This window comes from Tenebrio molitor, chromosome 6, assembly GCF_963966145.1.
Source record: "Tenebrio molitor chromosome 6, icTenMoli1.1, whole genome shotgun sequence".
Taxonomy (NCBI): Eukaryota; Metazoa; Arthropoda; class Insecta; order Coleoptera; family Tenebrionidae; genus Tenebrio; species Tenebrio molitor.
In genome coordinates, this window is record NC_091051.1 from 12,803,628 (window position 1) to 12,827,072 (window position 23,445).

The 23,445-nt window shown below is 30.5% G+C and overlaps 1 protein-coding gene across 1 annotated transcript in view; it reads right to left on the reverse strand.

Moving 5' to 3' along the window:
• Positions 1-3,944: 3,944 nt before the first annotated feature.
• Positions 3,945-23,445, reverse strand: part of LOC138133398 (visual system homeobox 2-like) — a 79,547-nt gene continuing 60,046 nt past the window's right edge. Inside the window, exons 5-7 of the mRNA XM_069051305.1 lie at positions 18,778-18,952; positions 8,796-8,828; positions 3,945-5,984 (exon numbers count right to left, since the gene is read on the reverse strand). Coding sequence (XP_068907406.1) covers positions 5,578-5,984; positions 8,796-8,828; positions 18,778-18,952 — 615 coding nt within the window. The 3' untranslated portion in view covers positions 3,945-5,577. The remainder of the gene's footprint in view (positions 5,985-8,795; positions 8,829-18,777; positions 18,953-23,445) is intronic.

Here is a 23,445-nt window from a genome sequence, read left to right on the forward strand (position 1 = left end):
CCTAATTTAATAATAAATCATAGCTAAATTTTGCACTTTAATATAAAATTCCATTTATTTCAAAAACTGGTGATGTTTTCATTATTTCCATGACACCAAATTTTTTCTGGATGTTTGAAAGGACTCTCAGTGAAAAATTATGGAAATTAATGTAACGGTTATTGAATTAAAATGAAATATGTATTTACCTGTTTCATTAAAAAAAATTAAATTTTTACAAGATATTCTACAGCGATACATAATCATTTCTGAATTTTTTGAGAATTTTAAATCGATTAGAAGTGGGTGTTTTCGGTCGGGCGGTAAAACTTGAATCACCTTGTACAGTTTTCCACTTATATCTCGGAAACTAAAAGAAATTCCAATAGGAAAAAATTCAGGTTCTACAAGAGCGTGTAAGTAATGAATTAAATAAAATCCTTTCAGGAGGTGATTTTATGCATCTCAGCAGCAAATTTTCGTTTATCAAAATATTTTTAAAAAATCGCTTTAGGTTCCGGGAGTACATCACGGTAAGCTTCCTCCTGAGTGTGGTACCTTTCTAATTGTCAATTTTTTTTTTGTTTCAAAAATAACATGAAGTTGCATTGTTAAAATAACAAATAGAATCTAACTTTAGAGAGTAGAACAAAAGTCGATAATTACCTCTGTAAATTGAAAGTAAATTAATTATTATGTAGTCTTATAATAGGTTATCGTATAATCACTGTGCATTTTAATGCATGTTTGTAATTTTCAATAAATTTTTGTAATTAGGAAACCAGAAAGCGGCAATAAGCAATTATCAGTGGAATCAGGATGCAACTTGTCGTTTCGGTACAAACTTAATGATTTCCTTTAATTCGTAATGAGTAAGGAACATCAGTGTGGAGTCTTGGCGAAATTAAACAGTACGATCTGTACCTAATATAAACAATAAAAGAGCCATCAATTTCATTTAAATATTTATTTATTGGGTTTATATACTTTTGCATTACACATAGTTTTACTTACATTATTTAAAAACATTGCATTTACTATACATAGTATGTTATCTACATCATTTCTAATCGTCTAATGCTAATTTTATATAACACTTTGCACTTTTCTCAATACAGTAATAAGTACGTTGATCTCGGTAATATAATTAAATACATTAAAAAATTTGGAACAATGACCATCCTTGTTCGTTTTAATTAGATTTGTCACCATGTACACTATTTATTATGTAACCACATATTATTTATAGAAAACTATTTCCATTTGGCATAGTTTTTCGCAATGTACAAATTATACAAAAAAGAAATATATAAAACCATTTCAGAAATGTCTAATACCTAAATATGTACAAACAGACAATTGTGAGTAGAAACAATTTGTTAATAAGGGTTTTCTCAGCGCGGAGTCAAATTCACAATTTGTTTCTACGTGGATCGCATTACAGTTTCATGTAAATATTGCACTACGAAAAATTATGAAATCTTACAAATTTATGTACAATGAGTCGACTTACAGCGTATAAGGGGAACGAATACAATGACTCATTTCATCTAATGACTGAGATTACTTCGATGCCTTCACATATTTGTACATTATAGAATTTAAAAAGAATCTTTACGATTTTAGAACCATAGAGTCGTTGCTTGATGCGACTTGGTCGCAACACAAATTTTGTTTCGTTAGTAGTCAAGGCTGGACATACTCGTTAATAATAACTCAATTAACGCTTCTGTATTCTCACAGTTTTCACAAAATTTCCACTGGTCCACCTTGCGGCAAATTAGTTTATAAAGTAACAGCAAAGGCGCTATGGCAGGCTAATTTTAGTTTCCATGTTCCCGTACTTCATAATCTACTTTTAAATTTGTTATTGCATTATTAGACACCTGTTAGAGCGCTTTCTATTTTTGTATTTCCAAAGCAGCTCACTGTGTCTCTTCCAAAATTTACAATCACAGTTTCAAATCGAATTATGCAAATTCTCCGAAGAAAATGATGAAGCTCGATGCACGTTCACAATTTATTAGCTATTCAGGTCAGATTAATAATCGCTTTCGGTTCATTTAGATATAATAATTCTTCCATCAGCCTCGTAACAGGTACTTCTTTTAGTTTTCTTTACTCTATTTCAACGTTCCAGGTTATGCAACGGCTAAGATCACATAAGACAACCTGAAACGTTTCACATGACTTGCGATCTGAATTATTTATAATCATTTGGGCTTATTATAAAACGTGGCTCGTGGTGAAATTATTAAATCGTTTTCGAACGTAAATTTAATACGTTATTTATTGTTGGTGATGTACATAAACCGGGTTGATAAGATAATAGAATGCAGATAATGGAATTATCTTGGACGAACTGTGACGTCAGCGACTGTTAGTCTACATGTTCATCCAGATGCTTACTTACAACGCAGGACCTGGAATTGCTAATGCACCCTATTTTTAGACCCTTTTCTACCTGAAGGGGTTCTGCTGCACCTTTGCTGTAATAAATGTAATTCATACGACAGATCGCTATGGAAGAGTTTTCGTCTGAATTTTATGTTTTCGATGATTCTGAAGCACACTTTTAAAATTATCGAATACAAACTGTTATTATTAAAGATAGTCTGATGTCAAATCATAATTTGCTGCAAGATTGACAGGAAGTTATACTATGAAAGGAGAAGCATTTTATTTTTCAGTGAAAATGATAAACGATTCTTGGGAAAATGATAGATAAACAAATTGTAGACATTTTTATTAAGAACAAAGTGATCGACTGTTTAAATTTGAAAATTACTTCACAATCTACTTGTTGTAAAAGTCACAAATATAAATAAATGTTAAAGTTTTGCATCAATACAATGTAATAACAGCAAATCCATAAAATCATGGTAAAATGTACCTACTATTTTAAGTTTATTGTTTTAAAATTGTGTTGATTAGTTGAGAAGAGATTTACGGTTAATTAAATATTACTACGTAGAAATTTAAACAAGGAAGAAGTATTTAAACAGAAGAGATAGTGTTTTGTTGAGTTTATATATAATTATAATGATGACGTCAATGTTTCAAAATTTCTCGTGAAGCAATAAAAATAATAGATAATCTATTGAAATTAAGTGTTTAGAAAAGTTTTCATCGTTAACAGTTGGCGAGGAAGTTATGACTAATTCATTTGTTATGTTTTCATGAAACAATCATGTGAATCATCTGAAATCTGAATTGTTATCTAATGGTGTGACACTGCAAATTTATCATTTTTTTTTCAGAGGTCTAAATAAAATAGAAAATTATTTTTAGCACAAGTTGTTTGTTGCTTCATTTATTCAGTAGTAGAGCATGTTAATTATTTTTTACCAAATTAGTAGCCCACGTCAAATAGTGTTGCATTCCTAAAATAAGTTTTTTGTGCTGCCGTAGTTGCAATTGGCATTTTAAGTGGACGATTAGCGTGCGGCAATGGAAATGAAAAAACTCTAGTGCTGCAATGGACAAACAAGAAATCTAAGGCAAGAAAAAATAAACTAATTGTGGCAAATCAAGTCTTACTGAAAGACAATTATGTCTCTAATGTTATAAAACAAAAGGTGCTCCGTAAATATTTAAAAAATGCTAAAATGTGATAATTTAGTTTTGGGTTTTTTTTTTAATAAAAATTTCGGTTGGTGACCTTGCAAGCTATAAAGTTGCCTTTGAATTTGAAATTCGAGCACTGACAGATTGACATTTGACATATTTAGTGCTAAATTGAATACCAACATAATTTTGTTTATGTAATATTTATTATTTAATATTTATTATGTTAATGATTCAAAAATATGTTTTATTACAAAAGGCAGCACAAAAAATATTGTATGGTACTCTTGTGAAAACTCCATTGCTTTACTCACTCACATACAGCGCTCGACTGCGTCTCGCGCCATATTACCGTTCGTAAAGCAATCGATCGTTTTCAACACTTGTAACATAAATAACTATTACAGAATTTTTAACTGAATATTATTGAACACCTTAATATGAATGTTATACCTTAGATAATTTTAAATTAGTAGAATAAGTTCTTTTTACCAATTCCTAAATTTAAAATTATTGCATTTTAAAACGAATTACATAAATGAGAGGGTGGATTTTTAAAATTCTTTACTAACTTAAATTTAAGAAGTCATTTTGAAAACAAACAGTGACGGTTATATAAATAAATTAATCGACATTCTTAGAGTAACAGAAGGCCTCGAAAAACTTTACATGACAACTAAAATTGTTTAATTGTAATTTTCTTTTTATTTGAAATTTTTGATCATTTGTGGAATTCATAATGGATATTTTTTTGCTTCACAAAAAGAAAAAGTTATAAACAACAAATAATTAATTTAATTTGTTACAAATCATCATAATCTTTTTGTTAAGAACTATTATTAATAATAAGGAAAAACCAATTTCTCTCACTAGACTTTACCAATTAATACATACCGGAAAATACCAATCTTTGAAGAATTTTATGCAATTTTAATAATTCCTAGTAAATATTTACGATGGAAATAAAAATTTTGCGTATCATGCACTTTAACTGAATAATCTGGTCATCATATCAAGAATTCAAAAATGTTTACTCTATTATTCATGCTTTATTACAATCTTAGGCTATTGGTCAATAAAGATTAAAACCTTAAATTATCATTTAATTTAGATCCTGATTACCACTTTACTCTTTATAAAATTTATTTCGCTACAGTATTCCTGTGGGAAAGATTTTTTGAAAAACAGAAAACGTTTCTTTAAAACATTTTTTGAAACCAGCGATCAGCTGTTTTCAACAGTATTACCTCAGGATAAAGAACAAGTTTCACCCTCACTTCCCTTTTTAAAAACATTTTGCTACAATCTCACTGAACTTAATACAAATATTTTGTGACCATGTGTAGGAATTCTTTTTTAAACGTTCGAAATTGAATGTGATAATTCTATTGTTAACTTATTCAACAATAGTGAAGGTCGCGTTTAGCATTTTATCTGATATAAATTAGTTAAAATCTTTTGTACGTGACTTTAAAAGTTTCTGTTGCTTTTTGAACTTTTGATTAGCTCAACTGAAGTTATCCAAATGGTCTTCAGTAATTGTATAAAATTTTCACGTAATCAATTTTAGTTTTAAATTAAATTTAAAAGCTCATTTGTTGTTTAATTTTTTACAAAACGAGTAAATTCTTAAATTTGGTAAATAATAAAGTGTCATTGTTTTTTTAAGACGTCAACGCCGAGTCAAGTAAAGTAAATCGATCGAGTGATTTATAATTTTTTGTGATGAAAAACTAGAGTAAAATCAATTGAGATCACAATTAAGGAAATTAAATTAAAGTAAGAAAAATAATCACAGCTGGATTGTTTATCTATATTAAAGAAAGCGAGTACTTATTAAAATAAATGATTATTATAAAATGCTTCCCGCTTCGAGTAAAAGTGTTTGAAGTTCTCACATTTTTCACAACCATCGGTATAAAGTTTACTGAAAAATTCGTTTCCCGAGATTTATTCGTTCGAAGTCGAATACTATTAAATTCCCCCTAACCACGTCAACTAGTCCCTCAACTGACCCTCCTCACTCCTCTGTCAAAATATACTCGAACTAGTCTCTGTATTAACCACCTCCTGATGATGTAAGTTATTGGCATTGGCGTCACTAGACCTCACCTGCATCATAAGATTATGATTGAGCAATTTGGCGCTATGCTCCTGAGCTTTAGCCCTGAGACAGGCTATGGAGTTGTTCCGGAAGGCTTCTGGGTCTTCGGGATAGGGTGGTTGTGTCGTTGTCAATCCGACGTGCTGTTCTTTGTCGCCGCCGGAAACGTTAACGTTGTTGTGACCGGGAGGTGGCTGTTGTTGTTGAGTTTGTTGGCTTGAGGTGGCGCTCGTGTCGCTCGCTTCCGTCCGCATGGAAGTTGTTTCTTCGTGGTCGCTGTTGCAGTCTTGCTCTTTTAGGTGTTCTGCTGCTTCCAAAGATTTTCGATGCATTCCTGAAATTTTACGTGCCAGGTTTTAGCAGGACAAATCACATATTTTCAGCGGTGCATGCTTTTGGGACAACCTTGGATTTTCGGTGTTACGGAAATTTCCATTGTATTTGACGTTATTTGTTTACTGATTTTATTTCTGCGTCCGGTACGCTGTTTTGGAGGCTTTCGGTCCTGATTACGTTTGTTCTGATAAAAGATTCGCAATATATAGGTCTCCATTTCAACCAACTTCACATTTAAATGCTTATTCGACCGTACATCATTGATCATAATTTTTAAACAATTTCTTTTCCGTATGTTCCAATGTCTTACTGACAATCAGGATGTAAACGATTAAATATTTTTTCTTAGATCCTTCTAAAACGAAAGTTGAAAGCTCGTTTTGCACAAGACTACATCTTTTTGAATTCAACTTTATCACAATGTTTAATTTTGCACAAAATATTTTTGTTAAAGAAACTGTTATTGTTCCTGGAATAAATACATTATACTTTTCTTGTTTTCAGGATTAGTTATTCTAGAACTTTATTGTAAGAACTAAAATTAAGTGAATGTCAGAACACACTTTAAATACAATTAAACATTATTGGGTTCCCAATGAAAATTAATATTAAGAGGCGGCACATGGGGGCGGTTAAAGTGACGTTCTAGTTTTAATATCGACTACTCAAGTCACTTTTTGTTACAGATCAATATATTGAATTGTAATGTAGGTAGTATGAAGCAATTGAAGGGGTAATGTTTAAAAATAGTAGATATTTTTCTGATGATTGTTTTATTTTATTTAAACAAATTTCTAAGTGTGAAGTTTATCTTTGTATTTTAACTGCTGAGGTTAAAAAAATTAATGTTGAATTTATTTGTCAAAAAAAAAACAACATTTGAACGAATGGAAGATGTAGGTGTGGGCACCCACATGACTTAACACATGATTCTGACACCATCTCACTCGTACTTGTTCTATACTTATCAAATTAATAAATTGGAGTTATCACAAATTTACTTTTAATTTAAAAGAATATGTCGAAAGTACACAACACGAAAATTTTGTTTAACTCAAAAAGAATCAAGTATGAAAATGTTTTGGTTTAGAATTTCTTCCATGCACAATTTACTTAATGAATGAAGAATGAACAATACAGCTGAAAAAATTTAGAATTACATAGGTACTACTATTTAACATATTTTGTAAAAATAAAACCCTGAAAAAATTTAGAATTACATAGGTACTACAATTTAACATATTTTGTAAAAATAAAACCCTGACCCTGACCCCTGTTTACGTTTTCTATATAATATTTATTTACATTTTTTCCCTTATGTAGTAGTTGGATAATTAATAACAATTTTATTCCTTTAAATTATGAATTTACGTACCTAGTTGCGATTATTAAACACTTAACAAGCTGATTCTTTAAAGAGCTATTTTTTCTCAAGACAAAGTTTTCATGATTGTAATTTTTTTTTTGCAATATATTTGCTTCGAACATGTTATGCAATTCAAGTAAAACCATTGCTAAGAATCATTCAGACAGTTTTAAACAGTGGTAGTGCGTTTCGATAGTGTATCAGTGATTTAAAGTCCATTCAAAAATCAAAAAACCACCAACGTCGCATTTTCCTCGATAATTACTATCGGCAACGTTGTCTAGTGTAAAATTTGGTGAGACTTGTAATTTTGAGGTTAAATATTATTAAGTGACTTGTTTTTCTGGGCATGTTTAAGTAAAAATAAGAAGAATCAATAAATAAATGAAACGTGCTGCTAATAAAACAATATGAACGAAATTCAAAGCAATTGAATTTTATTTTGAATCTAATAAATGTCGTAATTTATAGTCACCAACATAGTATGAAAAAATATCTACCTAGGGTTTTTTAAATTTTACCAACCTAAAGCAACAGGTGGTGGTTTTTTGATTTTTGAATGAACTTTAATTAATTTCCAAGTAGTTGACATTTTATAGAATTACAAAAGTTACGAGTACATTATTAGATAATAAGTTTAAGATATTAACCATCGACTATTGAAGATGGAATTTTAAACAGAGGGTGAGATTTTTATTTTATATACAGGATGTATCTAAAATGCATGTGTCAATTTTAACACATAACAGAGCTTGTTAAATGAAACCTTTTTTCTATTTGCATTTTTTACAAAAAAGCGTTTTAAATTGATTTAATAAAATGTGGAATAAATTATCCATCAAAATATACATCCGCCTATGGGTAAGGGTGAAAATTTTATGTTGTGATACAAACGGTGCTTTGTCAAAAAAGTTACGTTGTTATGGAAAAAATTAAATTTAAAATTCTCATGGCCCCACAAAAATACTCGTTTGGTAAAAATTGGGAGGCAAAAAATTTTAGAAAACTTTTGCGAATTTTGCAAAATGTTATAGAGAAAAGTTTTATAAATTTGGGAGTTCTTCCACTGGTTAAAATTAACACACGTATTTCAGATACACCCTGTATATTATTTTATCTATAACTATTGTATGCACAACTTAAATATTATTCAGCATTAAATGTTAAACTGACATTTTTGTTATAGTAAGTGACAAATAAAAGGGTTTAGTTGCGAGAAACAGGAGTAAAGGTAAGTGAACCCAGTAACTTTAAAATGGTACAATTTATATTTTTTTCAATTTGGAGTAAATAATATTTTTATCGACATATGCATTGTACGTTTAAACTTGAAGGTTTTGGCAAAGTTTACAATTTAATTTTTACGTAAACAATTAGATAAACATCCCTTAAAAATGAATAGTAGAAAGTAGAAAATAAAATTTCATATAAATCAATAAATACCTGAGTCTATAATGTCTCTCTTTTTCCTTAGTTCTGCAAAAGAAAGATACATTGTAGTGGTAGAATATATGAAATCTTATAATTCTAATCACGAAAAAATCAATTCAATAAAAAGTTTTGCATTAAATTTTTGCGTAAAACTACTTTGAAGACGTATATATTTACGTTGTTATAAGGTTCGATTCAAGAAATTAATGATTTGAGTAAATTTTAGATTTATTTCATTTAAGAACGGCAATATTTACTCTTCCTTTACATTCTGTTCTGTAAATTGAATAATACTTATATATTTTTAACACAACATATAAATACAATTTTATTTTATGATTAGATAAAGGATTTATAAATGCAATAAAGCTAAGAACGTTGTCTGCATTCACTGCAGCAGAACTAAAATAAATTAATGATTATTCTCAGTCACAATCGATCTGCTTTAATTATAATTTCAATTACTGGACAATTTGTGACAGATTATCTTATCTCGTAAGTCTATCGTAACCTATTACTTCAAACTGCTGAAAGCCGATTCTAATTCTTGTGAATGCTTTCTAATTAGCGACACTATTATTTACTTTTCGTGCAAACAATTAATTTGACTTAAACATTTTCTACATTTCTGCAGTGTCACCGGATGCAGTAAATTACTTGTTTTTCATAACAATAATAGTCGAGATTATTCTTGAGAATGCCTAGTTTTAAAAAATTGAAAAAAATGTGCTTTATGTAAGTTATACTAGGTGTACGTACACCTACAGACAGTTATGTAATTACATTAGTCACAATATTGTGAAATTTATGTCAGTGATTAAGATATCTAAACATCTGGTATAAGTATTAATGCTTGTATTTTTGTTTTGTTTAAGAAAATAAGAATTTTTACATTTTATTCGTTGCAACCCAGACAAATAATGACCTGCTTTTTAAAATTTGAGATTTATAAAAATCTTCCACACTAAATTTTTATGTAGCCTACTTCACTTATTATCGACAATTATAAATAGCAACAGATTTTTTAAATATGGCCTGGCATCAGCAGATTTTATTATGTAGGTTATACGCAGTACTTTACGAAATACAAATATAATTTATATAATATTATCATAATTTGATTATTAAAATTTCTAATACTGGGTGTCCCAAAATTCGCGGAACAGCTTAGCAGTAGGTTATTAAGTAGTCATTTTAAAATATCAGCTAAAAATTAAAAAAAAAATCAATCTTCTTTTTTGTAGAAGATAATATGGACCTGTTCGTTACACTAAATGTGGCAACATTTAAAAATATTCTAGGTATCCCAATCATGGATTTATATCCCAATACTCTGCAAATATTTCATTTTTGTTGTATCCATGGAAATGAATGTTGTCATGTTGCCGTACGTTATTTGAGGTAAAACGGACATAAAATTACTACATATTTGGAAATGCTGGAAATACTGAAGAAAATAATTGCAAACCTGATCACAATCGTTCAGAATTATTGCCACTGGCTAGTAAAAGACAAATAGTCAAAATCTTTTTTAATATTTAAAATAAGTGAGATCAAAGCTGCATCTTTTGAGTCTCTTTTTTAATTATTTTTCTCATTATTTTCTAACATGAGTTGACATTGCTCCATTGAGTTGTTCCGCGTATAAAATTTGTTTTAAAAAGAATAGATGCAGAAATATTTGCAGCACATACATATTGTCTACATACTTACGTATTTTTTTTTAGGTAGGTAGTGGGGAGTTTACCACAATTTTGTGAAATGAAAGGTAGAAAAAATTTTAAAACAAATATACACCCACATAATTATTTGCCCAAATTAAACAGGAAGATACAGTAAAACCTCACTCATCCGTGCTAATGACTGATCGAATCGGTGCCGGATAAGAGAATAATAACACGTGAACCACTTGATAACTGCGAGTCCCTTTTTACCTTTTTCAATAAATTTAGCTTTTTTTCTCATGTTAATGAGGTTTTCTTCCGTGCTGTCCATACGTGTGTTTGAATTTTGTGGAAAGACTGAAAATTATGTACATACATACATGAATCAAAACGGGTTGTGCATAATTAAGACAATGTTTCATTAGTCCTTGGAAGGCGCACGTATAATAGAATCGAATTTCCCGGAAAAGACTTACTTTCGTACGCATTAATGAAATCGGAAAGAGCACGGATAGCAAAGAAACCGGATAACTGAGACATGGATAACCCACACTTTACTGCGGATGTAAAATTGTGGTTAAAATTTTTAAAGAATATTAAACAACACAGGAACAAACCTAAAGTAGGAATACATTTTGAAATTGTCTTTTTCGGCCTCCGTCTAGAAACACTGATTTTTTATTCGTCTAAATCGTCTGGAAACTAGCATTTCCCTGTCTAGGCAAGAAAATCAACACAGGAATTTTTAATGAAAGATTTTAAGTTGGCAGCACAAAATGTCAGTGTCATGTGACATTTTCGTACAATTTTTTAAGTGTAAAATATTGATGTCGGGCAAATTTGTATCCTTTATCGCAAGCTGTACATTGTATATAGCAGTAGGGGCCGAGGGGGTATCAAGCGATGGGTTAGGAATAACAGAAACGACGATGACGGTTTTGAATATTTGAGGAATTGGTTGATTTTTGTCCTAACAGTCGCTTTTTGAATCCTTTATGGAAGAAAAATAAATTCCCTATCTGGTAATTTTTTAACAAAAATTATTATATTTTGCTTTAAATAAATTGTCAGCCGAAAATTTTTTGTGTATTACACGGCTAGAAAATGTTTTGCAAGTGCTCGCACTTGCAAAATGGCATTTTCTAGCCTTGTGATACAGTATTCTCTCATAAGCGGACACCATCGGTCGCACGGAATTTGTCCACTCAAGAGAGGCGTCCACTTAAGAAAGTTTGTCCGCTTAATAGAAGCGTCCGTTTCTGAGGAAAAATGGTAGATTACATTACGAATTCAGAAAAGTGGACGTTTACTAGACGAGTATGGCAAGTTTAAGTACGAGTGTCAGCGAGTAGGGAGTATTTAAATTCCATACGATTTCATAAAATCATACAGTAATAGTTGCTATGCTGTAAAGTGACCTATTACTGTACGAGTTTGAGTACAGTAATATAGTTCATTACTGTACAAAATTTTGATAAATGTCACAACTTGCAAAACGAAACGTCAAGCTAATTTTAAAGATTTTAAGCGATTTGGAGCCTTTAAGGGGGTCGTCGAACAAAAAAACGTTGTATTCAACTCGTTCGTGTGTACATTGGGCTTTTTTTTGGTACTCGTGGGCCTTTAAAACGCGAGTGAAATGAGAGAATACACTGTACAAATAACTATTACATATATGACAAAGAAATGATTCACTAATCCTTGATTTACGGAATTAAAGTGATTGTACCTTGTACAATGTTGGAAGTATGTACTTTTAGAACTGAAATAAAGTTTCATTTAAGATTTTCGTTGTTACAGTTAATTCAATTTTCATTTTATTAATTAGTATGAGAATAAACAGTTGAATTTTATCCCTTAGTGCCATTTACTTAATTTAATTTTTGTTGGAAGTGTTGCATAAAGCTACTGGAAGTATACATTGATTTTTTTTTTAAGACTGGCCATAGGATTTTACATGCTAATTTTTCAACCCCCTGTAACTTTTATTTTTGTGAAAATTACAAAGCTTAGCGTTGTTTTTAGATTAAACAATAATATTATCTAGTCATTTACCACCATTTACTTCATTTTGTGATGCCAAAATGGTTGTAATAGACAATTTACAAACAAAATGTTATTTGCAAAAAATAGTCTGAACATTAGGTACTTCAATAACGATAGATTCATTTTTTATGTTCTTTACTTCAATAAAAATTAAATGAATTGTTCAAAACGGCCTCCATAGGCAGTTAAACAATTACACAATCAATTACCTATCAAAATTACAAATGTCAGGTGAAATTTTAGCCTACTGAAAATTTAAAATTGAAGCAAACGGAATTCAAAAAACATTATTTGCTAACTTATTCCTTGCTTCTGATTATTAAATTGAAATTGTTTCAATACATTATCATATCCCACAACTTTACTATAAAACTGAGTTGAATATTTTCATGAGGACAAAAGTTAGCAAGGGGGTTGAAAAATTAGCATGTAAAATCCTATGGCCAGTCTTAAAAAAACTCACTGTATGAGTACCTTTTTGCATATCGTAACGAAAGTGGGACTGTTTTACACGAAAAATCGTAGTGAAAGTAGTACTTTTTTGCATCATTTTATTCCATCTCCTTGGAGATAATTGTCAAAGCATTCCTATTTTTTTTTTTTTGTAATTTTTCATAAATCCTTGTAGACCAAATTTCTCAACTTACATCAATATTAAAAAAAATAATGTGTACAACACGTTATGAAAGTCTCTTTTTTTCACTAACTTATTTGCTTGATCAAACTGCAAATTCATGAGAAAAAAAGTATGACTTTCATAACTAGTTGTACAAATAACTAATTTTACATCCGGAATAAAATGCATCAGTAATTTTTCGCTACAGAACAACACGTATTTCTTCTTTATGTTTGATTAAATAGATCCTTATATCATTCTCTTCAAAATGTTTCTAGTTCTATTGTTTCTTTTTGAAAAGCTAACGTCGTGAGGTTACAAAGTTGTACCTACATATTTTACTCAAAAATTCATAGTTGACTAGATATCGTAATAAGTTTCTTAATAGAAGTAGTAGATTATGTCATTAAGGAGGGGAAGTGAGTCTCTTTGTGCTGAGCCCAGAGATTGAAGACCAAAGCGAAGTCGAAATGGGTGACAAAAAGACATTTTACTCTTGAGTGATATATATGTACCTATTTACTATTTTATCTTCAAGCGGGTCACAAAAAAAAATCGGACATGAACTCATTTATTTTCTTTTGCTGCAGTTACAGTAAAATGACAATTTTCAAACTTACAATTTTCAAATTTTAAGGCACCAGTAATTCCTATTTCTCTGTTGCAATATTATTAGTAGGTACTCGAAAGTCTACTAAAGTCTAAAGTTTACTTTTTAACGTTAAACGGCCATCTTGCAATTTTTTATGTTGACATCTGTTTTCTGTTCACCTGGGCGACTCGTGTGTTAACCCCAGTGGCACCGATTAAATATTGGTAATTTCGTTATTTCGCTTTTTTAGAGGCTTTTTTTTTAATAGGGATAATTTAATTATTAAATATATCGTGTAATTATTGATAAATAAATAGTGAGAAATGCTTCAAATGACCTTACATTTGACTCGGTCGAGTCGCGTGTGGACATTTCAACTTCTAGGATTTGAAGTGTTTCAAGGATTTTCAAGGATTTGATGTAGGAATGCAGCTATTGCTTCCTTCCTAACTTTTCTCGTATTCAATTTTACTTTTTATTTCTTATTTGGGTAAAAAATGTAACCTTCTGTTAATGACATTTGGATTTTAACTTATTGAGCACTGAAGAATTTTTCTTTAAATTTTATCAATTGAGCCTGCTTGCTTACTTTCGCATTTCTGAATTTGTACCTACTTCTGTTATTTGATCTTATTTTACTCGTAACATCGTTTTTATAACTAATTTACAATTTTCATTCTGCATCTGAGCAGCGTATAAATCTGTTATTTTTAGTGTTCTTTGTAACAGTCCATAAATAATAAAATTTCTCGTATTGACTGCAAAAGTAAATAATTTGTAGGTGTGGCTTTTACTGGAATTCAAGAAAATAAAGTCTGTGGAATTCTCGTTCAATATCGACAATTTATTTTTATATAGGGCAAACTTATCGCTTTTAGATTTTAATTTTAGTGGTGACTTATCAGTTTTATAATCTTCGTAATCTATATTAATCAACACGCGCTAAATTCTGAACAATTCAGAGTTATAATTAAACAACATAACAATTTGTTAGGTACTTAAGTCAGAATTTAGACAATTGTATAATTACAGAAATCGGACTGTTGGGCGTTAGTTCTTGATAACCTGTATTCTTTAACCAAACATATGTTAGTAACTTTTGGGTTTTGAGGTTTTGATAAGATTTCAGGGCCGCTACGTTATATTAAAAGTAACATACTTTCGTAAACATTGTTTACCAACAACGGTTAGTAGAAAATAAACATCCTCTACATTCAAACATACACGTGTAATTACTTCCAACAAAGGATTTGGGAAATAAAACAATAATAATTGAACAATTGTGGGTGCCCAACGAAACGTCTACCAACAAAAGAACTCCATTGCTATTTTACGAAAGTTGATGTTTCTGTTGGGTGTTTTTAATGTTAGAAAGCGTACAAGTGAAGCTTTGTGACGTTATTCCAAGGCTAGATAACTGGGACACTTGGTGTTATAGGACGAGGAGTAGAACACAACGTGGCAATTAAAATTAGCAATGCAAGCGCTTAGTAACGACATCAAGCGGCCACACTGTTAACTTATACCTACATTTGCTCGTGGAATTTTATAAGAGTAGGACCTGTTTCCATTTCACTTATGCATTTACTGTTGTTTTACCTACATTTCAGGATTAATTCACCAGTCTGATGTCATTTATTTATTTGAATTCGGTTTTAGATGTATTTTTTGATCATTTCAGAATTCTATAATTTATACGTTTCTGTAAGATGCGAATAAGTAATTTTCCTTTTCTGAAAAGTGCAAACCAGTTAAAACGATCACAATAACTTCAAAATGTGCCGTGTGCAAAGTAAACAAATAGTTGATGTCATTTCTTGGTACGTTATTCTAAATTCCTATCCTTGACACAATAGGAGCTCGCTGTAATGTTAATATAAAAGCCATGCATTTTTGATTGTTTGTTGGTTAATGTTGATTATTAAACTGGAATTTAGGAAAGTCCTTAATTTTACACGATTTTAATGGTACTTAGTTTTAGCAATTCTGTTTATTTTTCTATTTTAACGTTTATAAGTGGTTCACTTTTGTAACGATCGCATACAGTTAAAATTTTCATTATCGGTGTTAAATCTTTTTATAAAAAATCGCTTTGCTTTATAGTTTCTGGACCTTTACCTAAATCTAAAAGTTAATTTGAATTTTAAGGAGATTTATTATTGATCGTGAAAAGGAACAATGATGTAGGTGTTAGCGTCTGCCTTTTTATTTCATTTGTTTTATTATTACGAAAACAATCTATTTGGTCATAACTGTAGAAACATTTGAAGAAGATGATACATTGGTATTAATTTTTTTAAATTTAATTTCTAGGCAACAAAACTCGATTTTTAGTTTTATTATTTTAACAATTTCTCGCATTAAAATTAATGTCAAATAATGTATTTATTATTCGGAATACATACCTTGTTTTTACAATTTTCAGTTTTATTTACAGAATTAAAATAAAGTTTTGCATAACACTGAGTTTTTTAGTTAAAAAAAAAACATTTTCCAACTCGTCTTCTCGTTTGTAAAAATAAACCTGACTAAATAACCTTTTATCTAATAATAACATAATTATAATGTTGTATTGAAAACTGATCTTAAACACTTTTTTAATTGTAAAAAAGTTGCTAACCGTTTTATTTCACACGAAATTCGCTGAATAACAATTATCATTTACAACTTACACAGAAAGTTGTGAAATACAATTTTCTTGTTTTTTCGGCAGCGTTGGTTAAAAGAAGGCACATGCATTTTTCTATTAGTATTTCTCTTATTTGTATATTTTATGGATTTGTAAAAATGCATCTAGACTCTAGAACAATGCACCCCTTAATCGTTCAATTATTTATTAAGATAATTTTATACAATTTTCTTTACACAGTTATAATTATAAAGAAAAAGTGGTAAGTAAATTATTATAACAATGGTTTGCACAAACTGCATTATCGAAATCAGCAAATGAATAATCAGACAATTCAAAAGCAGGGCTTGATTTATGGGACAGATACAAAAAAAAGATCTTTAAAAACTACATAATAGTTATTTGTGTATCAAGGACAAAAAGAGCATTTTTTTCGAGTCTGAGTTTTCTGGCAGAGGCGCAGCCGAGGCTTGAAACAGGCGAGTGTGAGTACGTAAAATTACCGTTTTCATTAAGGGTGGCTAAAAAATATTATAAACTACTTCAATGCGCAGCGTAATATCACTTTTTAACGATTGAATTATTGATAATGATACATTTACTACTTTATGAGTATTTCCACAATGCGATGGTGGTTCATCATCATCATTGATGACAGAAACAAGGAACGTTAAAAAAATAGTTCTCAATATTGTTGATAATAACACCAATACATTTGGTGAAAGGATGCAAAAATGTATGACGCATTAAAAAATCTTTTGTTGAGCCACTCATTTTTACCCATCGTTACTGCTCGTGGTGTGGAAAATAAGGATAAGATGTTCTTTTATCTTGAAATTAAATAAATCTGACAAATAAGAAAGTTGCTTCAGTATCTCTATTTATTTAAAACATGCGTTATAGATCATTATTGTGGGAATACCGAATACAAGTCGTTATTAGCTGTTGTTCTGATGGAACAGTTACAGGATGTGTCAAGTTTTACTGCTCGATCTAAAACACCCACTTCTAATCGGTTTAAAATTCTCAAAAAATTCAGAAATGGTTGCGTATTACTGTAGAACATTCTGTAAAAAAATCAAATTTTTTAACGAAGCAAGTAAATATTTCCTTTTAAATTCAATAACCGCTACATTAATTTACATAATTTTTCACTGAGAGTCCTTTCAAACATGTAGGAAAAATTTGGTGTCATTGAAATCATGAAAACATCACCGGTTTTTGAAATAAATGGTATTTGATATTAAAGTGCAAAATTTAGCTATGATTTTAAATCAAATTGGGCGTTCACTTCCACAAAAGAGCTTGATATGGGGGTTATTTATGGTACCCTTTATGGTCATAAGAATTAAATTAAGAATTTACTAGAAAAGTTCTCAACAGATGTTTGTTGACTGTTTACCTCAACAATGAGGTATTTATGTATTTATGACACTACAGTTGTAAATCTTGGCAATTTTTCGCTGTTAATGTTAAAATTGAAATAATTCAAAAACTAATAATTTTCTTTTGATGTGAATTTCATAAATTTGTTCTTTGAATTAATTGTGAATTATAAGCGTGTACGAAAATAGTAGTTAATTTGACGAGTTTGTGTGTAAATCGGGCCTTTTTTGGCACGAGTGGGCCAAAATTGATGTTTTTAATTTTATGGCTCTGAATGAAGTGATACGGCAAAATTGATTGCACATATTTGAAGCCTTATATTAAGGGAAGGTAACCCTAACGTTTCGTAATTTTTAGATACTAAATTTTAATAGGTTTTTAGGGTTTATCGTGAGGGCGGTAAAACTTGACTACTCACACTGTACCTACTACACCTAGTTAATCGTTTTTGTTGATAACCTTTAACATGATTTAGCATAATACTTTTTTGTTACACTTTGTCCACGCAGCAAATAGTCTGTTATCACATATTTCTTGCTGAGGTCTTTTTGATAGTTGTTTCAAGTCCAAAGTAACAAATTCTTCAGCAAATCCATTCAAATTCTGGTTATTAATGACCAGATGTCGATTTTAACGTTTCTATAAAAGATAAACTCATTGTACTAGAGTTTATATATTTACTATCAATAAATAATTACATATTATTCGTCAACCAACAGTTTGTTATTTGTCTATTAGCGCCCTCTGCGGCAAGGACAATAAATATGAAGAATCAACCTTGTTCATTTATTGCCTTGATAATTTAACACTTATCGATCTGAAGTTTGTTATTGTATATTTGCTATAGCACAGAGATGAGATAAAATCGTGAATTACTGCTAAACATGTTCTCAAATGTTTTTTTAAATAAAATTTTAACACGGCTATGTAAACAATCAAAATATTTTTGATGTCACCACTTTGGTGTTGGTTAACTGCGTCCATTGGTGCCCAAAAATAATGTCCGCCAAAAATCTGTAGCGACAATCTTAAAATTTTAGAAAAAGACATACAGTCATTACCTAGCAGCCAGGGTGCGACGCATTCGTTTTCTTTGGCGCTTTTCAGAATAGTTTCAGGTAGAGGTAGCGAATGTCGGACCATGGCACCATACAGCCCGTACTCGGCCATGATGGTGCTCCTCCCCCAACATTTTTCAGTTTTCCTCCACTTCGCCCTCCTGTTCTGAAACCACACCTGAAAAACAAGCACAGAGAGATATTTGAGGTCGGAGCGTTAAGAGAATTTTGGAAACGGGGGCAAACAATGAATATCGGCGGGAGACGGGAGAAATCAAATATCCTGATCGGATCCGGACTAATCCCACATTGATTCCCGAGCAATGCGGCTGTAATGAGCTGTTAGCGATCGAATCAATCACTTTCCGTTGAGGATTCTTCGGTGAATAATATTCGGACTAAGACCTCGGCTTTTTCGAGCAAATTAATTTAATGATTTAATGGCGAGCGGAATAAAAGGTTAAGAATAACGTCGTCGCCTAATTTTCCTTTCGGCCTGTCAACTCGTTAAATAATTCAGCGCGTCAAAGTCGCTGTGCTTAACGAAGTAAATTATCAATTATAACATTACGTAATTGAAGTAGCACTAAGTTCGAAGACAAAAATGTAAACGAATTATCAAGTTAAATATAGGTGTGCTGAACGGCGGCAGTCTGCACGAGTTGGGCGACGAGCGCTTCTATACAACAAGTTAATTTCTAATTTAATTTGTTAATTAATTCTGTAACGTAGCACGGCGGGGGCTAATCGGTTTCATTGTGTTCGGAATTACACATTTTCGACTCTCCCGATTTATCTCTACTGCTACTGCTGTTTAGATTCGGCGCGCCCACCCTTTTCGTCCTGTTATTGACATTTATTTCATTGTCCTCCGATTTTGTTGTCTGCTTCTAATTATAATTCCATTCACGTTTTGTTTTCGATTAATTATTTAAGGTATTAGTCGGAATTAAATAATTTGGTGATACGTCTGACGCTTTGTTTTCGTCGACGTTGCAACGTTGTTCAGCGATTCTACCGGCAATTTCACCAAACGTCAAACACACGGTTTTCCATTGTCATTCGAAAATTGGAAATTGGGCGACACCCACAATAAAATTATTTTCTGTTTCCAACAACGTCCCGGTGCACTGCTCACAGTAATCATAGTTTCGAGAGAGACAGCTCTGAAAAATTATTTGCACCATTTCAATAGTCTCGATTTTTTTTCTACTAGAGTTTGGAAAACTTCAACATTGTAATACTAATTTGAGTTAGGAAAAGTGAAAAATTTCCTACTATGGGCGGAAATAATATTTCAACATTAAAAGTTCAATTTTGGTTGTCTCCTGGGATACGTAACGTAAAAACTGGTATTTAATTGAGACAAAAGCTTAAACGCCTTCACAATTTTTCATTAATAAATTGTTTCTCTATGGTAACGAAAGCAGAACAATTTTGATTTCGCTTTTTAATTTAGAAATAATTAATAGTATATTAAAAATATCCAAATTTTATGTATTTTCCAAACTCCAGTAGAAAAAATCATGTGTGCAATTCGTAGGAAAAGTGTTTTTTCCGTACTCGACGCGTTTTTAATCTCGACTTCGTCTCGATTAAAAATCCCGCATCTCGTAAGGAAAAAAATCACTTTTCCTAACTTATTGCACAAATAGCTATTCCCTCATGTTTACAAATTCGTTGTGTAATTTTAACCAAATAAATTGCTTTTAATCGTTAAGTTAAAAATATTGGAATATGGAAAAGGTGTAAGCTTTACGTGAATCTTGCACTTTTCCAGTTTGTTAGTTTTTTCTTTAAAACGTTTTAGGAAAATCAGAGCTGATGAATGAATTTGAGAAGACATTGTAAAGTGGGATAATTTCAGAGAATCCTGACTAACATTTTTTTTCGGTTTCACAGCAATGGATTTTTTTTAATCGTAGTGTATCCTAGTTAGCCATGTCATCAAATTTATTTTTAAATTTGGTCTGAGAACAAATGAAGCCGCATTTTTTTACAGGTGGTTTCCACTTATTCCCTATAGTATTGAAATTTTGAAGATGGAGTGATCTAAAGATAATTTTTGGACATATTTTTAACATTTCCAAAAATATAAATAAAACCTTTCTGTTGGCAAATAAAAACAAAACAAAACATTAAATCATATAATTTTTTACTTTTTGTGTCTTTAGCCGGAATTTGATGGTTTGTAGATCTCGCAATCGTTCAGAAACACATGTCTAGTTTGGCAAAAAGTAGGGATTTTGAGTTGTCTTCGGTTTCAGTTGGTATGTGTTATTAGGATTCTGTCAAGTCTCAATGTCAATTCCGTGCATGGCTATTTATAAAAAGTTGGTATCCGATGTCGATTTGACGATTTTTTAGGCAATAAGTTGTTGATTACGTTTTGAGCGACTTCTTGAATAGGGGCTGGTGTACCAAATGTTTCAGGAAATTGTCAGAAAAGACAAATGAATTAAATTTAATAAATGTCATCAGACAAGAGCGATATTGAATTTAAAATTTAAATGTTTAAGCTTTGCCAACACAAAAAACTCCCTAATGCTAATTATTATTAAAACAAGTGATTTAACTTTTATTTGAGAAAAAAAACAGAAACGGTTTTGCGAGTATGCGCATTTGCAAGCCTCGGCCAGCGCTTCGCAAAAGTGCCGTTTCTGGCTTAGTTATTTTTAAAAATATAATGCAGAATGTATATTATGTATATTATTTCACGTGGTTTTTGTGGGTTTATCTAAAAAAATTTCTCTTTTCAAAACTTAATGAGGTTTTAAACACTTTTTATCAATATTTTAAAACTGTTGGAAGGAAGAAAGTGATAATAACACCGAAACAATAATTGTGTTTGATGGAGTTTCATTTTTATTTCTATGATAATCAGAGAAAGGACTTTAATTATCCTTAATTCCTTAATTGTAATTTTTTTCTTACCTATCATTTTTTTTGTATATTCTGTTTCTCTGATAGAAGAAAATATAAGTACATTTCCTTATTTAAAATCTACCTATTGACTAATATTTATTAACTATGGTTAAGTAATTTTTCCCCAAAGATATAAAAAACAATGAATTTATTTAAACTAAGGTTGGTAGAACTGACTAATTTGTATAGTAGGTTGCCTCGTTGCCATTTAAAACAATAGTTTGAATTTTTCACCCCCGCAAAAGTTACTCATGACGTCATAATCTACTAAACTTTTACTACAGAGTTAGTCTATCACGCATTAGGTGTTCCCTCACTAGAATAAAACCCAAAAAACCACCCAATAAACCCCACGGAGCTTATAAACCTTGGTTTCTATTCGAACACTCAAAATTTCTGGGTCGATTTTACGTCACGAGTTACTTTTTCCCCCGCCCCCCAATTTTCAACGAGGCAACCTACTATACAAATTAGTCAGTTCTACCAACCTTGATTTAAACATTAATGTTCAAGGCTCTTATAGTGAAAAATCACTACAGGTTTTCCGAATAATATTTAATATTTTTTATATTTATTATATATTTTTTAAAGATAAAGTCGTACAAAAAAAATATGAATATTTTTTAAGTGACAATAAATGCCAAAAAACTGCTAAGTACTTATGATACTTTTACAGTGCGAGGTTAATGTGGGTGTAATGAATAAAATTCTTCTGAAACAAATTCGCGGACAGGTCAATTTGTAATCTTAAATGTTTTGGCACAAATTATACTTTTCAATCGCACTCAACGGCGTCACAACATTTTAAATGGAAACATGGATCAAATGTTATATGTATGTATTTTTTAAAGATTCTCTTTATCCTCTGTCAAATAAGGAAATAATTTTTTAATCGGTCGATTTAAACAAAAAAGAATTTAATGGAATTCGTAGGGGAAAGTTGTCGAAGTTTATTTTGAAAAGATATGCTAAGATATTTTTTTGGTATGTACTAGATATAATTTGCTTATATCCTTTTTTGTTTTAATTGACTGATTTAAAAAATGATTTCACTATTGGATAGAAGATAAAATTAAAAAAATACATTCGACATCTCTTCTTCTTTATTGTTTGAATTGCGCCCTCTAGGGGTCATCATTGGATGGAACATAAAATTCCAAAAAAGGATGACCAAATACGTTCAATTACACTTTTTCAAAAATATACTTTTCAACTTTGTAAGAGAGAAATGTGAGAAAAATATTCACCAAAAGTTTGTTAAACGTTGCAAAAGAATTCGCAGAGATTAATTTTTTTTGAAAGAAGCAGTTTTGAATAATTTTCATTTTTCCTGCCCTTTCTGTTTCCGCTACTACCTTCTTGCAAATTTGGATAGATGATTTTTATTTATGCCCACCTACCACGATTTTAGCATTGGTAGTTCCTAAGGTAGGTACATGTACATTTTTAAAGGTGAAAGATTTTGTAATAAAAAAGTTACACACATGGCTGAATTTCTATATTTCAATATCAGCAAAATAATTTTGATATTTATCAACAAACTAAAACAATACATTAACAAATTTTCTAACATTATGTTTTTCTAAGACATTACGTAATTATTGAAACGATTGTGCCTCTCTTTTATTTTTATTAAATAATCCAATTTTATTTTCAATTAAAAAATTGTAGGTGTATTTCGTTTTTCAATTTTTAAATACTGTTAAACAGTTTTAACAGTCAGTCCTATCGTCATATTTTTACAAA